This window comes from Schistocerca cancellata, chromosome 6, assembly GCF_023864275.1.
Source record: "Schistocerca cancellata isolate TAMUIC-IGC-003103 chromosome 6, iqSchCanc2.1, whole genome shotgun sequence".
Taxonomy (NCBI): Eukaryota; Metazoa; Arthropoda; class Insecta; order Orthoptera; family Acrididae; genus Schistocerca; species Schistocerca cancellata.
In genome coordinates this window covers 677,137,354-677,152,339 of record NC_064631.1, presented here as the reverse complement: position 1 = coordinate 677,152,339, position 14,986 = coordinate 677,137,354, and the positions used below count along the sequence as shown (strand labels likewise).

The window sequence follows — 14,986 nt, the reverse complement described above, 5'->3', positions numbered from 1 at the left end:
CATTTCTTTTATAAGTTATCGTGACATACTGTTTCCTGTCTTTCAAATAGGAGGTAAGAAGTTTTAAGGCTACCCCTCTCATCCCATATGCTTCTAATTTATGCGATAGGATTGTATGATTCACAGTATCAAAAGCTTTAGTCATATCCAGGAAGGTGCCTGTTACCGTGTCTTCTTGATCTAGCTTCTTTAATACACTCCTGGAAATTGAAATAAGAACACCGTGAATTCATCGTCCCAGGAAGGGGAAACTTTATTGACACATTCCTGGGGTCAGATACATCACATGATCACACTGACAGAACCACAGGCACATAGACACAGGCAACAGAGCATGCACAATGTCGGCACTAGTACAGTGTATATCCACCTTTCGCAGCAATGCAGGCTGCTATTCTCCCATGGAGACGATCGTAGAGATGCTGGATGTAGTCCTGTGGAACGGCTTGCCATGCCATTTCCACCTGGCGCCTCAGTTGGACCAGCGTTCGTGCTGGACGTGCAGACCGCGTGGGGCGACGCTTCATCCAGTCCCAAACATGCTCAATGGGGGACAGATCCGGAGATCTTGCTGGCCAGGGTAGTTGACTTACACCTTCTAGAGCACGTTGGGTGGCACGGGATACATGCGGATGTGCATTGTCCTGTTGGAACAGCAAGTTCCCTTGCCGGTCTAGGAATGGTAGAACGCTGGGTTCGATGACGGTTTGGATGTACCGTGCACTATTCAGTGTCCCCTCGACGATCACCAGTGGTGTACGGCCAGTGTAGGAGATTGCTCCCCACACCATGATGCCGGGTGTTGGCCCTGTGTGCCTCGGTCGTATGCAGTCCTGATTGTGGCGCTCACCTGCACGGCGCCAAACACGCATACGACCATCATTGGCACCAAGGCAGAAGCGACTCTCATCGCTGAAGACGACACGTCTCCATTCGTCCCTCCATTCACGCCTGTCGCGACACCACTGGAGGCGGGCTGCACGATGTTGGGGCGTGAGCGGAAGACGGCCTAACGGTGTGCGGGACCGTAGCCCAGCTTCATGGAGACGGTTGCGAATGGTCCTCGCCGATACCCCAGGAGCAACAGTGTCCCTAATTTGCTGGGAAATGGCGGTGCGGTCCCCTACGGTACTGCATAGGATCCTACGGTCTTGGCGTGCATCCGTGCGTCGCTGCGGTCCGGTCCCAGGTCGACGGGCACGTGCACCTTCCGCCGACCACTGGCGACAACATCGATGTACTGTGGAGACGTCACGCCCCACGTGTTGAGCAATTCGGCGGTATGTCCACCCGGCCTCCCGCATGCCCACTATACGCCCTCGCTCAAAGTCCGTCAACTGCACATACGGTTCACGTACACGCTGTCGCGGCATGCTACCAGTGTTAAAGACTGCGATGGAGCTCCGTATGCCACGGCAAACTGGCTGACACTGACGGCGGCGGTGCACAAATGCTGCGCAGCTAGCGCCATTCGACGGCCAACACCGCGGTTCCTGGTGTGTCCGCTGTGCCGTGCGTGTGATCATTGCTTGTACAGCCCTCTCGCTGTGTCCGGAGCAAGTATGGTGGGTCTGACACACCGGTGTCAATGTGTTCTTTTTTCCATTTCCAGGAGTGTATTTCGTGTATAAAATTTGCTGCTGCTGTTACAGTAGATATTCCTTTCCTAAAACCATGCTTTAGATTGTTAAATAGATTATGTTTGAAGAAATATGCCTCAAATCGATTTGATATTACTTTCTGTAATAATTTCTAAAGCTCTGAAGTTATTGGCCTATAGCTTTTCATGTCAGTTTTTATTCCCTTCTTATACACCGGTAGGATTTCAGTGATTTTCAAAAGATAGGGAATTCTCTATGGCAGAGGGAGATATTTATTAAATGTGTCGGAGGCTTCACTAGTTACTCTATATTCATTTAGAAGCTTAGGTGAAACATCATCCCAACAACAAGACATTTTAGCTTGAAGTTTTGAAATTAAGCTGGCACAGGAGGTACAAACATGATATCCTTGATGAATCCCCATTAAAAAAAAAAATGAGTAGTGTCTGGTCTGGGGAACGTGGAGGCCAAGGAATTGGTGCATCGTGACCAATTCATTGACCTGGAAAGCAGTCACGAGCAAAATCTCGGATGTCAGACAGGTAGTGGGATGTTGCACCATCTTGCATGAAGTAAATGTTTCATTCTTGGTCACCCTCATCGATCTGTTGACGGTTCTCTCACAGAAAAGAAAGGGGCCGTACAGTTTGTTCTTGCTCAATGCAGAAAAAACGTTCAGTTTAGGGCTATCACGAACATGTTGCAATGTTTGATGTAGATTTTCACTGCCCCAAATCCTACAGTTACGTGTGTTAACCTTGCCACTTAAGTGGAAGGTCGACTTGTCAGAAAAGATGACTTTGCCCAAGAAATGTTCATCCTTATGTAATCAATTTAACATATCCGCACAGAAGTTCTTGCGAGCAATTTTATCAGTGTCTTTTATTGTTTGTACAATCATCATCAATCTGTACAGTTTCAAACGCAGACGGTTTCTCAACACACGCCAAACAGTCGTGTGAGGTAATTCAGACCTTCCTATGGAATACTTTTCACATAAATTTCCTCAGCATGTTATAGTCTTAGGTGGAGATTTCAATTTACCAGATATAGACTGGGACATTCAAATGTTTAGGACGGGTGGTAGGAACAGAGCATCGAGTGACATTATACTGAGTGCACTATCCAAAAATTACCTTGAGCAATTAAACACAGAACCAACTCATGGAGATAACATCTTGGACCTACTGATAACAAACAGATCTCGAACTTTTCGACTCTGTAAGTGCAGAACAGGGAATCAGTGATCGTAAGGCCATTGCAGCATCCCTGAATATGGAAGTAAATAGGAATATAATAAAATGTAGGAAGGTTTATCTGTTTAGCAAGAGTAATAGAAGGCAGATTTCAGACTACCTAAGAGATCAAAACGAAAATTTCTGTTCCTACACTGACAATAGTGAGTGTTTATGGAAAAAGTTCAAGGCAATCGTAAAATGCGTTTTAGACAGGTATGTGCCGAGTAAGACTGTGAGGGGCGGGAAAAACCCACTGTGGTTCAACAACAAAGTTAGGAAACTACTGCGAAAGCAAAGAGAACTTCACTGCAAATTTAAATGCAGCCAAAACCTCTCAGACAAACAGAAGCTCATGATTTTATGACTGTCACCATTTCAGTTCTGTCTTGGGTCACTCATTGTTTGTATTTTATATTGTCAGGCATCAAATCATCTTCTTCGGATTTTTCAAACATGTCAAATAAGGCTTGTTTGCCTGGACAATCTTCACATTTTCCCTTGATCATACAATCGTAACTGTCAATCTTCACATTCTCCCTTGATCATGCAATTGTAACTGTCAATATTGCATACCATAACTTCCAGAAGGTCTTTATAGTCAACTCTAAGATTTGCCCCATCTATCATCAACTTTACATTCTGATGATACAAACAAACAAAAACATTATGGGTGCCAGATGCCCCTACAACAATACACCATCTTGGTCTCAACTCACAAAACTTTGATCTTCCAATTTTAATGTCAGGATTTTCTTTTTTAAATTCAGTGAATAGTTCATTTACATTACACAATATTAACCTTTTTTGTCTTTGAATCTTAGAACCATTTTTTTCACAGAAACGCAGTCTTTTTTGCCAAACATCAAACGGCTGTTATTGTCATCGTCATAATACTTAATAACTTTATTGACTGTGTTTTCATCTACCAAATTAGACGCAGTTTTCTTTTGTAATGCTGGTAAAATTCCCTGTTCTTTTACTAATTGCCTTGTTAACTTAACAAGACATTCTGACACTCAATTTTTGTATTCAAGACACTTGGTGTTTTATCTTGTATAGGCTTGCAGGTGCAATTGTTAGCCTGCTGAAACAATTACTGCAGCATTGTTTTGACAAATAATCATTAGCTAGTGTAATGTGTGTGTTACATTATGCAGTTGATATACTTTATATGATTAGCCTACCAGATATTGCAGATGTTAAAAAACGTATTTTTGACTCGTGTCTGTAATATTTTTTCCATAACTTCCAAATGAATCTCAAAGTTGAAATTTATACTGAAGTTTGATATCATAAAGGTCTATTAACTATGAAATTTTCAGATTTTTACGTGGCCCCCCAACAAAGATATCGCAGACCACAAAATGGAAAAATTAAAAAAATCCATTTTTTACATTTATTTTTTAAAGTGTAAGCTGCTCATCAGTGATACTCTATAAAAAGTAACTATACTATACAGTGTAATAGCAGAAAAAATATTAAAGCTGAGAAATTTATCTTTCTTTGGAAAACTACTGTTCAAAAATTGAGTTTTTTTGTTTGTGGCTGACAACTTCGAACTATTAAAATATATTAAATAATACATTCAGCTAACTGATAATGATGTTAATTTGTAGCCCAGAGTGTGTTGAACTAAATGCATTTGATCTGAAAGGCTTAGGACAATCCACTACTGAATCATCATCATCATCATCATCATCATCATCATCATCATCATCATCATTTAAGACTGATTATGCCTTTCAGCGTTCAGTCTGGAGCATAGCCCCCCTTATAAAATTCCTCCATGATCCCCTATTCAGTGCTAACATTGGTGCCTCTTCTGATGTTAAACCTATTACTTCAAAGAGTCTCTTGGGTAACCTTGCTTCTCCCATGCGTGTAACATGACCCCACCATCTAAGCCTGTTCGCCCTGACTGCTACATCAATAGAGTTCATTCCCAGTTTTTCTTTGATTTCCTCATTGTGGACACCCTCCTACCATTGTTCCCATCTACTAGTACCTGCAATCATCCTAGCTACTTTCATATCCGTAACCTCAACCTTATTGATAAGGTAACCTGAATCCACCCAGCTTTCGCTCCCATACAACAAAGTTGGTCGAAAGATTGAACAGTGCACAGATAACTTAGTCTTGGTACTGACTTCCTTCTTGCAGAAGAGAGTAGATCGTAGTTGAGCGCTCACTGCATTAGCCTTGCTACACCTCGCTTCCAGTTCTTTCACTATGTTGCCATCCTGTGAGAATATGCATCCTAAGTACTTGAAACTGTCCACCTGTTCTAACTTAGTTCCTCCTATTTGGCACTCAATCCGTTTATATTTCTTTCCCACCGACATTACTTTCGTTTTGGAGATGCTAATCTTCATACCATAGTCCTTACATTTCTGATCTAGCTCTGAAATATTACTCTGCAAACTTTCAATCGAACCTGCCATCACAACTAAGTCATCCGCATATGCAAGACTGCTTATTTTGTGTTCACATATCTTAATCTCACCCAGCCAGTCTATTGTTTTCAACATATGATCCATAAATAATATGAACAACAGTGGAGACAGGTTGCAGCCTTGTCTTACCCCTGAAACTATTCTAAACCATGAACTCAGTTTACCGTCAACTCTAACTACTGCCTGACTATCCATGTAAAGACCTTTAATTGCTTGCAAAAGTTTGCCTCCTATTCCATAATCTCGTAGAACAGACAATAACTTCCTCCTAGGAACCACTACTGAATAATTGTAAAAAATGTAGATGCTTGCAAATACGAAAAAACGCATGCGGCCTGGAACAAATATGGCCGCCATTTCAAAATAATAAACAATAAATTTTTTTAAAAACATTTTTGTGACTACTAAACATTGGGGAATTCACCCAGCAAATATAACATTTTTCTGAGATGGTCAAGCAACCAGTGCTGGACCACTTGGTATGGATTGACTCACATGTAAGAGGCAGGTGCTGTAAATTGTCCCACCAGTGCAGTATTTAAATGATGAGCTTCCACGTGGCAGTTGTCAACGGCGGTGAGCCTAAACTCACATAGGTTTGAGAATTCAGTTATGTCACTGCAGCACCTGTGTTGACTTAACCATATCACATGGTGAAAAACAGTGAACTTGAGAAACAACTTGGGGGTAGTCACGAGTATTGAAATCACACAATTTATGTCCACGTCCATATCCTGAGCAGTCATCAGTGAATGACACACAGAAGCGATATGGCCTTTCTTCTGGTGAGAATTACACATAGCCCAGGTCTTAGGGCATGCTCATCATTTCTGCTGGGTAAGACAGAAAGGACAAGATGAAAACAGAGAATGCTGATGCTGGTGCTGTGACGGTTGCAGCTGCTTGGCCCAGCCTTGGTCAGCTTGGCACTGGGCCCACATGTTTACCGCCGCCACTTCCACTTCCTTGTGTGAGTTATCCGTTGTCCTACTGGGCATGTCGCGTGACACTATTGCCACATCACATCACACTTCAGTTTGGTCACCCAGTGGAACAGTATCCTGTCTGTTAATTGAAGCCCCATAAACTTAAGATGATGGTGCTATTTGCAGGGTTTTCACGGAGTAAAGCCTTCTGATGGATGCACTTCTGTTTTCAGAGCTAAACAAATAATTTTGTCGCACTCTGCAGTGTCTGTAGAAGAGTAATTATGGGCATCAGTAACAAATTGACACTTACAGCTAAGGCCATGAAGTTCGACTGGCCAGGCCCTGTATGATTGGTTTGGTTCCTTGCGGCATTGATAGAACTCAACTCGCACCAATATGACATGCATTTGTTTGTAATTGGACGATCAATTGCACATGTGATCAAAAGTAGGAGCTGCCGGTTCTTGGGAAGGGGTAAGCTGACGCAGTAAATGACACACCTTAGGCAGAATCCACGAAAGGAAGAAGACTCTGCACAAATTCAAATCTTCACACCAAAAGCCAAAAGATACTGTCAGAGTCCTTTTTTTTTTTGTAAGCATCCCAATCCTCGGGTGAATCATCACATTGAGGAAATGTGGGTGGATGGACCGGTGGAACGGTACCCTGTCCATTAATGGAAGTCAAGAAAGTGGTCACAGCCAAAGTAAGCATGGCATCCATAATTAATAAATCTCATGAAACCGCACTTCAAGATTGCACATGTGGGAAGCATTCCAAACTCAATGCCAACCATGTAACTACATAGTACATGAGACCGGTTCAAGTAACACAAATATGACTGTATTCATGGAGCACTTAACAGTAATAGAAAACAGACTCCTGTAGATTCCCATGTAACAACTCAAAGTACACTGATATGGACGACTCATTGGAAGGACATAAAAGAGGGCTCAGTTAGCACTGCATTGTGCATGTATATATGAGTGAGTTGCTGGCAGACGTTGCAGTGGAGACCTCGCCTTGAGAACATCTGCCACAGGCGGCCTCCAGTGGCCGGGCCATGCTAATACAGTTGACAGACGAACAAACATGGACGTGCGGTGACACCACACTCGGCGCACTCGACATTCACATGCACTAGTGCACGGTATGACGAATGTATTTTGGAAAAGAAAAATTAACAAGAGCATGTGATACTGTTCACTAATGAAATATTGGATATGTAAAAGAGAGGGAGGAAAGAGTCTCAAATCATCATCAGTCTTGAGAGAAAACTCAAAAACCATTGTGAAAGCTAGGATGGTATCTTGAAGGTCACTCTAGTTTTTTTTCCTTTCAACCTCTAAATGAAATGAAGTAGGGTTTTTCATGTCAGTGAATTTTATGTTCACGCTTTGTTAAAATACAACACAATAGGGAGGGAGAGGAAATGAATAAAGATAATGAGCGAAAAGCAAAGGGAAATGTAGTGTGGCAGTGGGAGTGACATATGATTGAGCAGCCCGCATATCTAAAACTTTAGAGCACTGCACCTGGGGATTGAGTTTTCAGATGATTCTGTGAGGGTGCTGATAACTTTGTAGTTTAGTGTCCTTAAATCACACACACACACACACACACACACACACACACACGGTACTGTGGTAGAATGAAGGCCATTGTCAAGTGCTGCAATGTATTTTCTACAGTAAACTGCATGATAGTTCAGTATTTTTTCATGATGTCTGTGACTGTCAGTTCTCATGTCTACTTAATATGGTATGTCTCTATGTTATGTGTATACAGTTTGTAACTCTTTTGTGATTTGGTATGTGCTCATGAGTAAAAGCATACTGAAGATTGTCGTGATCAATTAAAAATAACACAGAGTTTGCTTTTATCAAGCAAACACCGACTCAGCATTTTAGCTTGTGTTTTGTAATTTTGAAAGACAAACTATCAGTTGTATTCAGCACCTCTATGCTGGACAACTGCGGAGCTCAAACAGCATGCATGTGTATGACTACAAACATAATTACAAAGACATATGAATCATCACACAGAATTCAGTTTGTCATCTATGCTCATGCATTTGTGTAACTGGTGCACATTGTTTTCATGTTTCTTTTGCTTTCTTTGTTGTTTAGGATGTTGCAAAATTGGGCTTTTGTACATGAGCAATCATTTTGGACTGTTGAAAGAGTACGTGCTTATATTTCTTCAGTTCCAAAAGTAAGTTGAGATAGTGTCGTCGTCTCATTGTATTATGTATCATACTCATGTAAATTAATTTTGAATTCCTTTTCAATGTATTTAATTGAAAGATGAAGATGTGAATGAGGGATGTATAATTTGGGGGAAAGGGAGAAGGGTATTAATTGTGCTGTGTGGTTGATTTAATATAGGAGGTAAACTTGTAGTCTGTGTTCTTTCTAGTTTTGTCTTAATTCTAGAGAATTCTAGATACTAAGTTCTGGAAGTAAGCAAAACAGTTATACTCTGTAATATTCCTCCAACATTTGTAGTTAAACTAATGGTGGTTTGTAAAACATTTTTGTATCCTGCCTCTCCTTTTCAACCTTAACCCCTCTATCTCTCTCTGCTTCTTGATGAAGAAACATTGGTGCCAAAAGCTAGTGTAATGTCATTAGTCTTACCTTTATGTCTCTGTGCTGGCAGTATAAACATTTAGCCTCCTGAATGTAAGTACTAGCAGGCAATTCACTCTCATATTTGTTAGTTTTCTTGATAGAACTTTCCATTGTTACAAATATAACAGTTGCAGAGTGAGCTAATTGTGATCAGCAACATTAGATCCCATTGAAGTAAACATTACTACCTTATTAACTGTTGAGTTACACAGAATATTCAACATGACTAGGCCTGTGAATTGTGGATATAGGTACTTTGTGAAAGAGTTTTAAATGTGCTCTTGTCAGCTTGAATGTGACTTCCAGTTGTTGGAAAGTAACTTAGACAATATTTTAAAGGACTGATTTTGTAGGCCTAAGAAAGTGTCTGCAGTTTAAAGTTCTGGAGGTAGGTGAAGACAGAAAATAATTTTTATAGCACCTCTCTTTTTAAATATTTTACTCCAAAATATAATCATCAAATTATTTATACATACCTAAAATTGCTCACTGAGATTTTCAGTGACATCATGTTGAAAACCCCAAGAAAGGTTGTTACTCTGCAATTCACACTTAAGTGCCTGGCAGAGGGTTCGTCGAACCATTTTCATAATACTTTTCTACCATTCCACTCCTGAATGGCGCGTGGGAAGAAGAAACACCTAAATCTTCCCGTTCGAGCTCAGTGACTGCCACCCCAACTCCCGTATCATATCAGTGAGACTCTCACCCCTATTGCGCGATAACACGAAATGAGCTGCCCTTCTTTGCACTTTTTCGATGTCCTCTGTCAATCCTACCTGGTAAGGATCCCATACCACGCAGCAATATTCCAGCAGGGGATGGACAAGTGTAATGTAGGCTGTCTCTTTAGTAGGTTTATCGCATCTTCTAAGTGTTCTGCCAGCAAAGCACAATCTTTGTGTCGCCTTCCCCACAATATGATTTATGTGGTCTTTCCAATTTAAGTTGCTCGTAATTGTAATTCCTAGGTATTTAGTTGAATTGACAGCCCTTAGATTTGTGCGGTTTATCGTATACCCAAAATTTATCTGACTTCTTTTAGTACCCATGTGGATGACCTTGCACTTTTCTTTATGTAGTGCTAATGCCCACTTTTCACACCATACAGAAATTCTCACTAGATCATTTTGTAATTGGAATTGATTGTCTGATGATTTTACTAGACAGTAAATTACAACATCATCTGCAAACAATCTAAGGGGGTTACTCCGATTCTCACCTAGATCATTTATATAAATCAGAAACAGCAGAGGGCCTATGACACTACCTTGTGGAACGCCGGATATCGCTTCTGTTCTACTCGATGATTTACCGTCTATCACTATGAACTGTGACCACTCTGAGAGGAAATCACGAATCCAGTCACACAACTGAGACGATACTCCATATGCACGCAATTTGATTAATAGTCGCTTGTGAGGAATAGTATCAAAAGCCTTCTGGAAATACAGGAATATGAAATCGCTCTGAGACCCCTTCTCGATAGCACTCATTACTTCATGGGAATAAAGAGCTAGCTGTGTTGCACATAAACGATATTTTCTGAATTTGTGTTGGTTATGTATCAATAAGTCATTTTCTTCGAGGTGATTCATAATGTTCGAGTACAGTATATGCTCCAAAATCCTACTGCAAATTGAGGTCAGTGATATGGGTCTGTAATTCAATCGGTTACTCCTATTTCCCTTCTTGAATATTGGTGTGACCTGTGCTACTTTCCAGTCTTCTTACGTCAAGTGAGTGGTTGTATATGATTGCTAAGATAGGCGCTGCTGTGTCTGCATACTCTGAGAGAAACCTGATTGGTATACCATCTGGACCGGAAGACTTGCCTTACTTAAGTGATTTGAGTTGTTTTGCATCACCAAAGATATCTTCTTTTATGTCACTCTTGCTAACAGCTGTTCTGGTTTCGAATTCTGAAATATTTACTTCGTCTTCTTTCATGAAGGAATTACGGAAAACTGTATTTAGTAACTCCGCTTTAGTGGTACCATCATCGGTAACATTTCCATCACTACCGCGCAGTGACGGTATTGACTGTTTTTTGCCACTGGTGTACTTTACATACGACCAGAATGTCTTTGGGTTTTCTACCATATTTTGAGACAATATTTCATTGTAGAAACTATTAAAAGCATCTCGCATTGACGTCCGCACTAAATTTCGAGCTTCCATGAAACTTAGCCAGTCTTGGGGATTTTGCGTTCTTCCGAATTTGGCAGAAGCAACAGTGTTCTGACATGTTTTGTATACCATGGTGGATCAGTCCTGTCTCTTACTAACTTCTGCGGTATTAATTTGTCTATTGCTGTTGATACTGCATCTTTGAATTTGAGCCATATCTGGTCTGTTGTTGTTGAGGTCAATTCATATCGCATAAGTTAATAAGAGACAGGACTGATCCACCATGGTATACAAAACATGTCAGAACACTGGTCTACACTTACATAATTAGCTTGGAAGGAATGGAGACTCTCTCTTAGGATGGCATCAAGCGAATTTTTATCTGCTGTTTTAAAAAGATATATTTTGTGTTTATTTGTAGTGGTTTTGAGCCTTGCTACAATGTCCTTGTGTTCACTAATCCCTGTATCTGTCATGATGTTCTCTATTAGATCGGGATTATTTCTGGCTAAGAGGTTAAGTGTGTTTTCGTAACCATTTACAATTAGTGTGGGCTTATGAACTAATTGTTCAAAGTAATTCTCAGAGAAAGCATTTAGTACAATTTTGGAAGATGTTTTCTGTCTACCACCGTCTTTGAACATGTATTTTCGCCAACAAATCGAGGGTAGATTTAAGTCTCCACCAATTATAACTGTATGAGTGGAGTACTTATTTGTAATGAGATTCACGTTTTCTTTGAAGCGTTCATCTATTATATTATCTGAGTCGGGGGGTCGGTAGGAGGAGCCAATTATTATTTTGGGTCGGCTGTTGAGTATAACCTTACTCATAGTAATTCGCAGGAACTATCTATTTCAACTTCACTACAAGATAAACTACTACCAACAGACACAAACACACCACCACCTACTTTATTTAATGTATCCTTTCTGAACATGGTTTACGCCTCTGTAAAAATTTCGGCAGAATTTATCTCCGGCTTTAGCCATCTTTCTGTTCATATAACGATTTCAGCTTCAGTGCTTTCTATCAGCGCTTGAAGCTCTGGTACTTTTCCAACACAGCTACAACAATTTACAACTACTATACCGACTGTTGCTTGGTCGATTCTTGTCATTTCTTTACCCTGTTCCCTTTGAGACTGGAGCCCTTTTTGATCTTTCCCAAGACTGTCTAACCTAAAAAAACCACCCAGCACACACCACACAGCCCCTGCTACCCATGTAGCCACCTCCTGTGAGTACTGGACACCTGACCTATTTAGTGGAACCCGAAACCCCACCATCATATGGCACAAATCGAGGAATCTGCAGCCTACACGGTCACAGAACTGTCTGAGCCTCTGATTCAGACTCTCCACTCGGCTCTGTACCAAAGGTCTGCACTCGGTCCTGTCGACGATGCTGCAGATGGTGGCTGCACCCTTTACCCTTCATGGCATCTGGTAGGAGGAACCTTTCCACATCTTGGATGACTCTCCCTGGTATGCACACGGAATGCTCATTGGCTTTCTTCCTGTCCTTAGCTGCCATATCCCTAAGGAGCTCCATCACCTGTCTTAACATTGGAGCTCCCTATGACAAGTGGTGGTGGTGGTGGTGGTGGTGGTGGTGGTGGTTAGTGTTTAACGTCCCGTCGACAACGAGGTCATTAGAGACGGAGCTCATGCTCGGGTTAGGGAAGGATTGGGAAGGAAATCGGCCGTGCGCTTTCAAAGGAACCATCCCGGCATTTGCCTGAAGCGATTTAGGGAAATCACGGAAAACCTAAATCAGGATGGCTGGAGACGGGATTGAACCGTCGCCCTCCCGAATGTGAGTCCAGTGTGCTAACCACTGCCCCTATGACAAGTAATCCCACCCTCTGCACTTGTCCAGACCTCTCAGGAAGACCAGCCACTGCTGCAACAGGCGAGGCCGCCCTTGCCGGCTCAGAAGTACTTTCAGCAGTGGGCAGCACCTCAAACCTGTTACGGAGGCGTAAGGGTACAGCCTTGTGGCCAGCACTGACTTTTGCCTTCCGCCCAGGGATTCACGACCCCGCCACAGTTCGCCAATCACCGTCAGGCAAGTGTCGATGGGCAGGGACATCCGAATCCGAGGGTGCGGTGGCATCAGAGATCCCAGGCGATGCTACAGGTTCCAGAGGCGCCAAAGCGATCGCCTCGTGTGTCCCAATGTCACTGTACCCAGAGCAACAGCCTGGAGCCTGTCGACCACAGCCAACACAGCTTCCAGCTGTTTACGGATGATGGCCAATTCCCCCTGAATCCGTACACAACAGGCACAGTCTCTGTCCATCAATAACAATTTTTTTCCTCTCTTCTATCTCACAAGCCGTTCAAAATAAACAGATGACTGATGAATATGCAAATTTGCCCTATTCAGGTACTAAAACATGATGCTGCAACTCTCAAATACTATAATACACCCGAAATTTATGAATTAAACTATGCAAGTACCCAAAACACGCGAAGAAATTAAGAATTAATCTATGAAACAAATAAGTGAGGTCAGAGTACGACTTGCTGCTGGCTGCTGCTTATCCAATGGCTGCAGGGAGCTCACTGGCTGTGACCAGCCGACACTGGCCATTCAAAACAAAAACAGATGACTGACAACTACGCGAATTTACACTATTCAGGCACTAAAACACGATGCTGCAACTCTCAAATGCTGTAATACACCCGAAATTTATGAATTAAACTATGCAAATACCCAAAAACACAAAGAAATTAAGAATTAAACTATGTAACAAATAAGTGAGCTCAGAGTACGACTTGCTGCTTATGCACAATAGTAAGACACTAGAATAGCATTTGGGAGGATAGTGGTCCTAGACACCATTCAGCCATCCACATTAGGTTTTCTGTGCAGTCTACAAATCTGTTACGGATAATGCTGGGATGCTTCCTTTGATGGCTGACTTTCCTCCGTAAATATTAGCTGTTGCATTTTACTGTATTGTATTCACCTATTTTGACTATCTCCTGGCAAATGATCAGGGTAGTAAGTATTATATTCAAATGTTTTATGTTTTTTATGTTATAGTTTCTGACATGTTCCACACCCATGAGAATCATCTTATTTTTTCGGTCTATGGAACGAAAACTGAATCTAATGTAATCTAATCTATCTCCTGTAGTGATCTTGTAGTCAACGGGACATTAAATCCTAATCGTTTTTCCTTAACATTGATGTGGCCCATTTCAGCAGATTGTCTGTCACAGGGTATGACATTTGGTTGTATCCCTTTGATCTGAGTAATAGTGCAAAGTGTATTTATTTATTTTTTTATTTATTTATTTATTTTTATTTATCTTACAGCTCGAAACATGTATTTAACATGCATGGGCAATGTTATAATAATTACATTCAGATTATTGATACACAATATAAATAGATTACATGCTACTAAGTAAAATATCATTGAAGTATATTTAATATAGCATTCCTGAGGTCAAATCATGTATTGAATCAATTAGTCAACAATCAGGAAGACTGCATGGTACGGTCCAACACATGAGACAGGGAAATGAGCTGTGTTGTTTGCTTACACTGTGCAACAGTGTTGCACAGTCCCTGTTAGAGTAGTGGTTATTTTTGTCTTTTCAGTTTGCCTGCTCTGTTAACATGTACCACTTAAACCAAGTATCACACTATCCCAATTTGAAACCATTCTATTGAATGGGCGTATCTTGATAAACATTTGGTTTGTAGTAAGAAACAGATTGACATTTTCTGTTGAAACACATGGTGAGAAGTATTTGTTTAGACTGACTCCATCTACACATTGCAAAATTAAAATTGAAAATATGTGCCAAAACACTAGACAAAATGCACCTGATGACAAATGAGACACATCCAGTATATTGTGAACAGTAATGGTCCTATCATACTTGACTTGCATCAGATACTACATACATCAAAAAAAGTTTTGCATTACCCCAGTTCCCAGAACTCCTGAAGATATATGTTGACTGTGGATATTGTATCACAG

The 14,986-nt window shown here is 41.2% G+C and overlaps 1 protein-coding gene across 5 annotated transcripts in view; it reads left to right on the top strand.

Moving 5' to 3' along the window:
- LOC126088129 (alpha-N-acetylglucosaminidase) overlaps positions 1–14,986 on the top strand; it is a 377,251-nt gene that overhangs the window by 99,370 nt on the left and 262,895 nt on the right. For 4 of the 5 annotated variants that reach the window (XM_049906245.1, XM_049906244.1, XM_049906242.1 and 1 more), the window contains exon 9: positions 8,351–8,435. The exons of the other annotated variant lie outside the window; for it this stretch is intronic. In XM_049906245.1, coding sequence (XP_049762202.1) covers positions 8,351–8,435 — 85 coding nt within the window. The remainder of the gene's footprint in view (positions 1–8,350; positions 8,436–14,986) is intronic. 5 annotated transcript variants of the gene reach the window in all.